This window comes from Passer montanus, unplaced genomic scaffold (genome assembly GCF_014805655.1).
Source record: "Passer montanus isolate IOZ18808 unplaced genomic scaffold, ASM1480565v1 scaffold21, whole genome shotgun sequence".
Taxonomy (NCBI): Eukaryota; Metazoa; Chordata; class Aves; order Passeriformes; family Passeridae; genus Passer; species Passer montanus.
The window spans coordinates 1-12,584 of NW_024366703.1; the positions used below are offsets into that span (position 1 = coordinate 1).

At 45.5% G+C, this 12,584-nt stretch overlaps 1 protein-coding gene across 1 annotated transcript in view; it reads right to left on the reverse strand.

Annotated features, from left to right (window-relative positions):
• Positions 1-3,780: 3,780 nt before the first annotated feature.
• The window catches only part of TLL2 (tolloid like 2), an 87,095-nt gene continuing 78,291 nt past the window's right edge, over positions 3,781-12,584 (reverse strand). The window contains exons 16-21 of the mRNA XM_039709383.1: positions 12,317-12,497; positions 10,902-11,027; positions 9,951-10,078; positions 8,964-9,177; positions 7,722-7,972; positions 3,781-6,571 (exon numbers count right to left, since the gene is read on the reverse strand). Of these exons, the coding sequence (XP_039565317.1) occupies positions 6,437-6,571; positions 7,722-7,972; positions 8,964-9,177; positions 9,951-10,078; positions 10,902-11,027; positions 12,317-12,497 (1,035 nt within the window). The 3' untranslated portion in view covers positions 3,781-6,436. The remainder of the gene's footprint in view (positions 6,572-7,721; positions 7,973-8,963; positions 9,178-9,950; positions 10,079-10,901; positions 11,028-12,316; positions 12,498-12,584) is intronic.

The window sequence follows — 12,584 nt, forward strand, 5'->3', positions numbered from 1 at the left end:
ACTCCCTCACCAAAGCTGGAATTAGCTTTGTCAGCTATGTGCTCTAGTTCCCAATAATTCTGGATACCTTTCTTCTCCACTTTAAGGTTCCTACTATTCCTACTAGTAAGCAAGACCTGCCGGACTACCCAGACTGATACTCCTTCTGCTTGGCTCAGTTGATAGGATTGTGGTTTCATCACAGGTGTTGCCTTGGGGCTTACTGCTCTCTGGATAACTCCTCTCTACTATCCCCATCTCCAGTGGCATCTCCCATCTTCTTCAGGCCTGATGGCTTCTCAAATCTCCTGCTAGGAGCTGTCAATGTAATGACATGAATGGGATCCACTGGCACTAGAATACCTGTCACCTTCCTACACAACCACCCAGGTCATCCTGAACAAATCTTTTTGTGACAGCTCCACTTTTCCCCCAGCACCTTTTAAGTACCTCTTAGGCTACATGCAACCATTCACCTATCCATAGGCCCAACCTTCCTCTTTCTCACCTGTGCTTTATGTCACCCTGCTCTCTCTCATCTTGACTCCTGTCATGTTCCCTCCACACTTAAGTCTTCTCCTGCTCCTCTTCTTCCTTCACACACCCATCCAAACTGTCAGGGATCTTTTGCCAACAAATTCTTCTCTTGAAAATGCCCTCTGTAACCCTGACAGTTGTCTCACTGCTATGCCTGTGTGTAGCACACAAAGCTGTGCAACACAGCTGCTTAGCACAAACTCTGCTCTACTCAGAAACTCCCATTGAGTTCTATTTGCTGCTTTCACTTCCAGGAAAACGAATATGCCCAGGAGAGGGCCTGGCACGAATGGAGATATTCTTACTCATAGCCACCATCTTGCAGAACTTTACTTTGAAGTCTGTTGTCAACCCCCAGGAGCTCAGCGTAACCCCAATTCTGAGTGGGATAGGCAATGTACCTCCTGACTTCCAGCTCTGTGCTTTCCCCCGCTGAAAAGCACTGAACCACTCTCCAGTGGCTTGAAACTGGCCATTCCTTCACAGCATCTTTACTCAAATCAACAGCAGGAGTATTGGCCCACCTTTCTCAGGGACACCACCAGTCGGGACAGCTCACAGGGCTGGAGGGCAACGGTGTCCTGCAGCCTGCCTGCCAATTGAAATGAATGCATTCATGCTTTTTGCAGCCTGTTGCAAGGAGATCACTTACCTGAGCATTGGAGACTGCAGGCAACTCTCTGGCAGCTCTTTTCTACCATCAGTATCACTGCAGGGATTTAGATGCCCTTAATTAAAATGAATGAATTAAGAAAAAGTATAGTGTCTCTTATTTCCACCTCCAGCTACAATTCTGTGCCCTTCTTTCAGTAAGAGGCCAGATGGTTTTCATAGAAATCTGATTACTTTCTCCTGGGTTTCTTTGTTCCTGTGGCCTTTGGTTGTGTCTGGATGTTCAGTTTGTTGTGTTTGTCTTGATCTTCATTTACATAGACACTTGTTGTCCCCTGCATCACGGTCATATAAAAATCCTAGTGGCAAAATATAATTTCTGTGATGTTTGTCACATGGAACTCAGAATCCATGGGAGTACTGGAGAGAAAACAGTGTGCAAGAATTCCCACTGTGGCAGCAGCTCTCTGGTCACATTCCCACCCCCCACTGGAAAAGTTTATCATTATTTTGATGGAAATATCACATTTGCCCACAGCTCAGGTCCATCCCTCTTTGTTCCTCCATTTGTTCCCTTGAAGACTGCAGCTCTAATGCTTGTGTACTCTAAAACAATGGGAAACCATTGCTGACTGCTCATCTGGGATTGCATGAAATGGACAGGCACACAGCAGAAACAGCAGCCATGTATGAGACCCAGCCACAATGGAGAGGAGATTGCCTTGAGGTTTCCATTAGTCTAAGGCTGCCCTTAGAGCCAGCCCTGCAACCCAGCAGCATGTGTGCTTTGATGAGGACAAGTTAAAAATGGCTTACATCTGGAGGTCTTGGAGGGGATGATTCATATTCATGTCCTTCCTGCCCACTGGCATGCTGATTCAGCTGAACCTATGAACAAAACTGTGACAAACAACATCTTTCAACAATTCACAAACAACTGCATGAGTAGCACAGGGCAGTGAGAAAACGTTCTCTTACTAAATAGCTCCAGAGCACAGGACACACTCAGGGGATAAATAACCACACGGGGATAACATTTCGGGAAAATATTCAACATCTCCTAAGCTGGATGCAATAATGCTGTGTCATTTGGAACAATGACAGCATCCTCTTGACACCTGCCCATGAGAATGACCTTGCAGAGGTCCCTGCCATAATCTAGGGCACCAACTCCTCTTTGCTCCAACTGCCCTAAGACCCAATAACACCCAGGACAGAAAGGCTGAGGGCAGATGCTAAAACCCAAACAGGTATTTGAAACCATCTCTTGCACTGTAAGGAAAGGCAGAGCTCATGAAGGAGTGAGTTTGGTTGATCTGGTTGGGGCAGAGAAAGGGAGGGTTAAACACCCCCACGGAGCTTTTCACCAATCAATAGTTGGTGCAGTGCCTCACCTCTCCTGCTTTCTGACATCCCTCTACTACTCCCATCCAAAGGCACAACTCCCACTCACCATTTCACACTTCATGAAAAATCCCTGCATGCAATAACAGCAGACTGCCCAATGTCAGGGTTAGTGCTCCTTTTAGGATAAGATTCTCTCTCTGCTAACACATGCAGGACCTGCAAAGCAGAAGGGATGATGGCATTTCTCTGGGGCTGACTCAAACAAACTGGCTGGGTCCCAGAACATCCAGGCTCTGGCACACACCTGGGAAGCTGGCCTTCAGGGCACTGGAGCCTGCATACCTTCTCTACCAGCTGCATGGCAAATAAGGCAGCTTCTGGCTCTAAGACTGAACTTAAAACAAGGCACAGAAGGGAATCCTGCTTTTTCTTTCTTAGGCTACCACCTCATCTGCCTGAGCATTTGTTGGACATACCAGGACAAAGTGGAAGATTTCTACTGGCTTGATGCTGAGACCAATGAGCCTGCCTGGTCTGAGGCATCATTCTTTGTCTGAAGGAAGTTGTGCCACTGGCTCACACTGTGCCATGGTACTCAGCTGCAGGAGGCTGCATGGGGATGCTCATTCCTTTCTCCATCTCCGCTCCTGCTTTGCCTTTGGGAACAGCTGGGAGGAAATTCAGACACCATGAAGGCTTGGGTAGTTGTGACACACACCACAGAACTGTTCTGGGTAGGGGAATATTCATAAATTAGGTGTGTGCTGGGGAAAGAGCTCAGACATGGTCCTTAGCAAGCGGGGCAGACATCAAGCAGTGGACAGAAAGAGGAAGAAAAGCATTTGACGTGCTGCCATAGCAGCATTTTGCTGCCAAGGATTGTGGACTAAAACTTTGCAGTAAGGAACATCTGCCGCATCCTGCTGTCCTTCGCACAGGAGTTTCAAGTCTCTGGGTGTTTTGCACCTGCTGCTGAAGGCCATAGGCTGTAGTGTAGCAAATGAGCTGATCCTTTGAAAAATACTTACATACTCATTCCCAGGTCCCTGATATTTATCACTGCAGACTTGCATTTCAGCACCCTAAATTGTGAGCAACACATGGAACAATGTAGGCCTTGGGCTGGCCAACTTATTTCTCTGCCCCACTTTCTAAATGCTCCCTTGATTGCAAAAGCCAATGCAAACCTAAAGGACCACAGGAAAGTTCCTTTCCAGTATTAGCAGTAGACCCAAACAACAGCTGGCAGAACAAGGAATATAGTACGAAATTTCCTCCTTTGAAATGCAAGCATACAACAGAATGTACAACTGAATCCACGGTCTTTAATGATTGCAGAGACTTGTTTGGGACACAGGTACATTTGTGATTGTCCCCACACCCCCTTCTTCTTCCCCTCTAAAAATTATTTTAGTTAGTGAAATGTAAAACTACACAAAAACCAGAATACATATTCACACATCAGAGGGTTTGATATTTTTGTTCTTAAGAAAATTTCACTCATTTAGAATTATTGACTGTAAAGTCCAGTCAGTACAGCAGAAATATTCTACATAGATCATTGTTTGGAACGCACAGTACAATATTTGTGAACACACTGTCACAAAAGACACCTGGATGAACACTAACAAGTGTCATAATCTGTCAGACCACATTGCAAGCATCTGCATGAAACCAGCCTGGGGTGTATGGGAAATTACCAGAACATGGAAAAAATATGTTAAAGTACATGGGAACCTGCTACAGTTACTTTTCTTTAGAGTCATTGCTGCCACTAAAAGGTCAGGAAACATAAACTGCTGCTTGTCACCTGAAACTTTGCTTCTGTTTCACAGGGGTTGATGTCACACTTTAATTTCCAGACCTGAGTTACTGTAATTTTGCTTGAACTGGAGCAAAGAAGAGAAGGACAAACCACACTCCCCATCTAGCAGAGCTCACTTCCCCAGACTTGCATGGTTAAACAGCTTGAGATCAGAGGTCTTGCCTGTAAAAAGGCCACAAAATTTGAATAATTAAAAAAGCAGAGCTAAAATAAAGCAAACGGAAAAGCCCAAACCAAAACAGAGATAACATGATTTTATACAGCTTGCAATAAAGCTATAGTCAATGGTACAGTATTTTTCACATTACACTTATTAAGGCTTTGACTACTAGTCTTTTACATGCACATTTTATATACATATAATCCTCTGTGTGTACGCATAAATTACTTTACTTTTCTTGATCTAAGCAAGAAAATATTTTCATGCATTTGCTTCTCCTAGTATTCACAAAACATGGCCCATATTCTATTCAAGGATTTCTGGAGAGGGCTGGGTCTATTTGTCATCCACCTGAAAATACCCTTATCTCCAGGAATGTTGTTTGTGCCAGACAGTGGCACTGGCCTCACACTTCTCCACAGTCATACACAAGAGAGGAGGTTCCACTCCAAAGCCTGACAGCACAATGGTTATGTAAACATAGTAATCCTTGGATTATAAATACTTTATTAAAGCTAACATACCTCAGCTTTTAGCTCATAATTGCCCATGAGTGCCTTAATGAAACATTCAAAATTAAGTATTTTTTTTCCTCCCATGTCAACTGCTCAGTTACAGTGCTTCCCCCAAAACACACTTTTTTTTTTTTTTTTAAAGAAGCACCAAGCTACCTGTTAATTCTTCAAGCCTGTGGCTGGGTAGCTTTCACGGGCAAACAAGAACATGTCTGAGCCTTATAGCTCTAAGTGCTCTAAGTCAAAGTTACCATCTCACTTGCACCCTTGCTGTGAAGTTAAGAGACTGGGCCATGCACCAGTGACAAATGGGGAGGAAGCAGAAACCAGAACTCCTCCATTCCTAGCCCCATGCCTGCAGCTTGCAAGTTTGACACGTTCCCAGAGATCACCAAAGCTGACCTGTAGCATGGCCTGTGTCCCTCTGCCTCAGGGACACCCTGACTTCCCCTGCCCCAGCGATTCCTTCAGCAAGATGTTCTGGCCAGCTGAAGTTGCAGAGCACCCCCAGGCTGTGGTAGGGAGCCCTGGGGAGAGCAGCTCTGCTGTGAGAAGGAAGGGCTCACAGGGAAGTGGTAGTATGGTCAGGAAGCATGGGTGGAGTGAGAAGGGGAGATTCCTTACTTAAGACAGGGCCTGGACTGCTGCCACAGCCCTCTGAGCTGCCTTGCACAGTGGTGTAACCAGAGCATGCTGTCAACACTCCTGTTACTAAGCTTTGCCACCATCACACAGCTTTGCCTTGCATCCCACCACAACATTTCCGTGTCAGCCACCACCCTTGCCTTGGGCGCTGCATTGAAGTACTTCTATTCAACATATACCATGACAATTACTACAAACCAAATACTGGGTCGTCCTCATTCCCTGGAATCCATGTAGCTAGAAGAGACTGTCCCTGTCCCCTGCCTTGCTCTCAACTCAACAAGAAGCAAGACAATAATAGAGAGGACAGAAAGAGTGATGCAGGCACAGCCATCTGGTTGTTCTCTTATTGCACAGAGTAGTTGGGGCAGGTAGGGGAGAGTATGTGGCTCACAAAGTCCTTTGAAAAAATCCTACTGGATGTCTGTCCAAAACACTTGCTCCAGAAAATACGTTGAGACAACTCATGTGGATGCTTGGGAATTGCCACCTAGAAACAAGATATGCAAGAGACGAAGGCTATTCTCAATTCAAGTTCAGTCTTCCTTCAGCCCCATGGCAAGTTGTGCAAAATACAATGTTTATGCCCTGGCAGGTATTATTAAAAGACAATTTTTTGGTCCTGGGTAGGTTAACAAGAAAGGGTCATGCTAATAATTGCAGAGGCAAACCTTTGAGACTGGATTTAGTTTTAGTTACAGAAAATAATGTACACTGCTTTTGGCCAAGTGCACAGAAGCTTAAAAAAAAAAAGACAAAGATCACAGTTAAATGTCTCAATCTTCAGATGGGGAATATCTGTGAGGAGCAGTCAAACTATTTTCTCATGTGCAATGCATCCTGAAATTTGGTACTTATGTATTGGGCATGAAATCCTTTCTTGTTGATGGTGTCATCTGTATGGAATCGAATCATAATGGAATCCCCTGCAGAGTAGATTTCTTCCAGAGGCTGCAGAAAAGGAAAGAAGACAGTACACAGAGGTTCAAATATGGAGACTAAATAACTTTCTGCACCATGACACTGGAGTTTAAGCCCACAGTGAAGACAGATTGGCCAGTAAACACGAAGACTTGAATGCTTAGTACCTTCTGCCCTGATCTGCCTTCCTAAGCACATTCCTTTGCTCTTTATGTTGGAAGACTGATGTCAGTCCACTCTACAATCCTTCCACCTGCTTTATTCCCTGAACATTCTCATTCCAGTCTTCAGGTTTACTCTAATTTGTCATTGTCTTTTCAGGAGAAAACTGGAACCTGTTTGGCAACTGAAGCTCTCCCGGAGTTCAAATAACTCAGCTACTCATCTTACATGACAGTTCTGGTTATGTCCAGGTCACTGTTGTGACCTGCTGCAATCCCCTTGTGCGTCCCATTCCCAGCCATTCTTCATTCATCAGTGTGCAGGTAGGCAGATTACTACCCAGCTGCCCTGAGCTTCTTCACACCAAGCTGCTCTGCCTTTGTTTGTTTTGGTTTCCAGACCATTTCCCCAGTTTGTGAGAACTTCTTCCACACACCTGGTCCCTGATTGTCTCTCTCTAAATTCAATAACATCTCCATTTAATTGCTAAAGGCCTAGAGAAATCAAACACAGATCTTCTGATTTCAAAAACCACACACCATTACTCATGTTAGAATCACTCCTGGTAATGGGGATGCAGGTGACAGTTTAGGAGACAGCGTGCCATCCTAAAGGCAGCAAGCATCACACAGCTCTAAGGCCCTCCACTGTTCACCCTTGCCATAGCATGGCCACAATAACTTGGCTTGAGCCACGAAACAACACAGGATGAAACCGGCCTTTGGAAGCCATTTCCCACATTTACACAACACTGATGGCAGGACTGGGGCACAGCAGCATGGTGGTCTCATGCTGCTGTACATGGCCCTGGGCTAAAACAGTCAGTCAGCAAGAATTTTCCAGCCAACACTGTGGAACAGCAAATGGCTGTGATCTCCTGAGGAAGAGAAAGAAGCAAAACCCAGCCACAAAGCATTCTCAGTCCCGTTATGTGACAACTGCCCCTCTCCAAACAGGGTATGAGGATATCCTTGCCACCCTCAGCAATCCCCCTGAAATCACTGCTATCATGGCTTACCCCCGAGCCACAGAAGCGTCCCAGACGGGGGGCAGTGCTGTCGTAACCATCGTAAATCTCCATGTAGTCGTACCCACAGTCAGCCTCCTCCTCTATCTCGAATATCTGGAATATTAGCTCCACCCCATAACCATCTTCAGCTACAATCACCCATTCACAGTTGCCTTGACCTGGGTAGTTGTTGTCCCCAAACTGAGCATGGGAATACAGATCCTTAGCTTGCACTTCAGCCTTTAAGAGCCCACCACACTCTGAAGGGAGAAAAGGACACAAAACAGTCTCTCAGTTTCACTCACAACAAAGACTCATCCCACTTGTGGGTCAGTCATGAGCAGAGAAGACCTCCAGCTTGAAGTGCAATAGGAAAGGTAATTAAACACTGCACCAAACTACAATAAAACGGTGAATTCTACAGTCACCCATGAATTCAAAGACACACAATACTTAGAGGAACTTGGTTTTTTTGGCACAGAACATATATGGAAAGATGATCAATTTAGTCTAGCAGGATAACACATACTTGACACATACTCTGGGAAATTTTATTGTATTAGAAAGCAACTGCTTTGCTCTTTGCCTTTGTTCTGTAGATGAAATTCTGACCCCAAGTATTTTGTCAGCAGGAAGCAGACACACATCAGAAAACCGGTGACCAAAACAACCCTTTCCTGCCCACACAATGCACAAAAGTAGCCCTGTGTTTGTGCAGAACTTGCATGCTTTAGCAGAGTTTTCCTGCAGCCAATGAGGAAGACACTTCTTCACCAGTGTCAGGTGCACGGCTACTTTGAGCATGTTTCATCTATTTACAGTGACAGGGATTTCAAACAAACACACCCACCTTTGGGCTGCACAGATAGGAGGATCAAGCTGTGCCTGTCCACAGCACAGCTCTGCTTCTATCACAATCAATCTAATGTGGGTGTGTTCTGAGGGTGGGCCAATACACGGCTAAATTGCATCACCTCCTTTTCCAATGGTTGATGTGGAACAAAAAGGATTGTTGCTCAACCAAATACCTCAAATTCAACAAAAGAGCCTGAACAGGAATGTCCAATACCAAGACAATTTGAAGCTGTTATGGGAGGTGGTATTTATGGTATGGCACTGGCAGCGGTCTGGGAACCGAATGTACACCACTTAAAATTTAGGAGAAAGGTGTGTCTGTTTTTACCTAGTAAAAAATGTAGTGAGCCTTGAGGACATCTTTTGGCACTGGGGTATTGGCAGCAACCAGCTTACCTGTGCTGTGCTTTGCCTGGAAACCTCTCCTTTGCACAGAAGCATCAGAGTAAAACCTGAGGAACATCTTGTTGGTAGAAGCCACTACAGGGTCTGGTTTCTTGCTGCCACAGAAGCGGCCAAGGATAGGTGACTTGCTGTTGGGCCCATCATACATTTCTAAGTGGTCATAGGCACATTCTTGGTGCTGCTCAATCTCAAACTCATTGAAGGTCTAGAGCAAGAATATGGAGAATTAAGACAGTTGTAAATCTGACTATGCAATTTAGCATATGGTGAAATGCCAAGTGAGTAACAGATCAAATGGTACATCTGCCCCACTCTCCCCACACACTAAAATAGAATAATGTGCTTTCAGATAAGAGTAATCTCAAGGTGGCAAAGATCAGAACTCCCTATCAGTGTGCTGTGCTGCCTCAGCCTTTCTGCCTCACATGGGTGCATGACAACAGTTACCAACTGCAGGCCTTATAACACTTATTTTTCTGGCTGGAAATTCTGCCCAGCACACCAGAAGGGCAGTCCTGTAATATCATTTCCACTGAGCACAGGGATAATTTCCCCCAATACATGGGCCATCTGCACAGCTTTGGGCATGTCCTGCCATTTGTAAAGTGGGCCTGACACCTCTCCCTCTGAGGGGCTGGCTCAGCCACCACCTAATGCAGAAACGGCCCCAAGAGAGTGGCTCACAAGGAGGGGTAGGGGTGGGAGGGCATTTATGCCATCTGTTTACAGAGCGCAATACTCTACAGCTGTCATCTGCTGGAGTCTCCTCCAAGCTGCCTCTCGTCTGTCTTGTATCCCTCTGAGACCTTCTGCCCTTTTGCAAGCCAGGGCAGCCTCCCAGAAAACTCTCCTCCAAGAGCCCCAAAGAGGACCCAAGGGCATCAGCCACCCACTCACACAGTGGAGGTGGGAAGTCACTTCAGCTCCTCACAACCCAGCCTGCTTCTTGCCTCACACGCCCGCTCTCTGGCTACTCACTACTTTCACTCGGTGGCCAGGTGTGGCAGAGATGTCCCAGGTGCACTCTTTCCGGCTGGGATACTTGTCAGGCCAGTTGGGACTGCTCATCATTCCCTCTGCACCACTCAGCTTGTGCTCACAACCAGCTTGGGAGAGAGAAATCGCATTGGGGCAAGTCTCACATGGCAACCCTGTAGTGTCCTACATGGTCCTCTCTGCCCACTGAGACCCTCTGCAGGGCAGAGATATGGAAGGCTTCAGTCACCAAACAAGACCTTTTAGTATCACTCCATAGTTCTGGTGGGTTTCTCCTATACTTATTTTGAGCTAACCTGGCAGATGGTGAAATGGACCATCTCACTCCCCTGGGCCTCATTAACCTAACCCATGTCCTCACACCCTAATCTATTCTCCTGCTCATTCACCTCATCTGCCCTGTTCTAGGGCCATGATGTCAACCCCTCCACAGTGTTGACTCTGGTGCTATCTCAGCCGTGCATTGTTTTGTCAATTTGGAGAGCTTTATCAGCTCATGCAAAGGTCAGACAAGGACCAGAGACCATACACAGAAAAGCTATGGGAGCACATAGCAGGGATAGGGGTGCAGGAAGAAAGGTAGTTTTGGCACCAGCAAGTGGTTAGATCAGCCCATGCTTTCTCTTCTGACTCAAACACAATAATTAAATGAAGCAGCAGTGACCAGTCTAATGATGATGTCCCACAACTGCTCCTTTTGCAAGTCAAATTTCTCATCCCCACCCTGTCCATCCCCTGTGGGCATATAGAGAGCAAGACTGAGGAATGGGAATGGTCATATTTCTAGCCAGTTTCGCAGCTAGCTGGGGCTTTTTCACTGCCCTTGCCTGGTATGTTGTACAAACTTCCTTTCAGCTCAGGGCAGGAAGCACCCTGAACCAAACAGTGTTTAAAGTACCTTGGCATTCCCGAGGGCAGGAGTGGGGACTTTACCTTCTTTACAGTCATGGCCGTTTTCATGCAGCACAAAGCCATTTCTGCACTGGCACATATAGCTCCCAAAGGTGTTGATACATTCGTGCTGGCAACCACCATTGTCTTTGGAGCATTCATCCTTGTCTGGGCAGGATCAAACCAACAAATACTGAGTTAACAGTGACACAGGGTACCACAGTCACCTGTAGAGAACCCCATACCCAGGCTGGCAGATAGCAATGCAAATCTCCAACTCTACTGCTGGATTAGTCCAGTCAGCTTTTTAGCCAAGATCCTATTCTCTTCAACTGTCTCACATTCCATAAAATGTATCACAAATGTGTTCTATTTTATAATGTAAGTTTATTCGTTAAAGACTCCTGTCTAAACAAAACCTAGAACAGCATCTCATTCTTTAAGAATAGAGCCCAGGAAAATCATCACACAAATTCACTAGCCGAGGTAAAAATCTACTTTATATTTTCAAGTTCTTATGTGCTCTAATGAGCCTCCATTTCTAAATAGCTCTGAGCACAAACAGCCAGGTGATTAAGAAGATCTAAGGTATCAACTGCTCCCTGAAGCTGAAATATACCCCAGTGGATCTTGACTCCTGTGTGTTCAGGACTATGCATTCCTCAGTCCCACCTTCTGAGCATAGGATCTGCTCATGGTTTCCAGTTCACTTTAATTTATGAGAAGTTTATTTCTGCTTTTTCTTGGGATAATGCCCTCCCCAGATCTCAATAAATTAATCTCTTTCCTCACTCCCAAACATATTTCTAGGTTAATCATACCCACCTCATCCTTCCTCCTGTTTGATTTAATAAGTCAAACCCTGAGGCCTGATTCTACTCTGCACCTGTCCTAATTCAAGGCCGTTTTACCTGACCATTCTCCTCAAAAGCATTAATACTCCTAGGCCTCTGCTGAAGAGACACAACGAAATTGAATTTCTGCTTCCAAATTACACAGAGTTAACCTCCAGAACTGCCTGCCAACAAGGTACATCACTGGCAAAGGATTGAGAACAGGATGAAAAACTTCCACTAGTATACATTTCTTTGATGGGAATGATTACTATATAGAACACCACTGGAAATTTTCTACATCTTCTAGTTTCAGAGGAAAAAGCTTTCCTCTAATCTTCTAGAGACAGTAATACCTTCTAGGGTAAGGTTCCACATTGCTTCCTGCTGTAGAAGGACTGGAGGTATTGATGGAACTCATGCATTTTGCTGACACCACACTATGAAACTGGACCATACACTACACTGAGAACCCAAGATGAAGGCAACACAGAACAGAGCAACCATGCTTTTAGATTCAATGAACCAGGTCAGGCTCTGGCAGGATGTTGAAGAAAGCTCACCAAAACCAAGAGGTTCAGTCAGAGGAGACAGGTAAGCAAGTGAAAGAATACAATAACATACCAGAGAAGTAGTGAACTTTAAAGCCTTTCTTGGAGACCGTGTTGTCTGATTTGAACTCCAGCCTCATGTTGTTGCCGTATGATGTGATTACCTCAGGCTTCTCTGAGCCACAAAATTTGCCATGTAGCTTGGAATCAGAAGCCAGCTCACTACGAACCTCAACATAGTCATATTTACAGACCTGCCAAGAGAGGAAGACATTTCTCAGCTCTTGGCCTTGGAAGAGAGCATTTCAGAGGAAGGGGACAGAGATGGAACAGAAACAGCC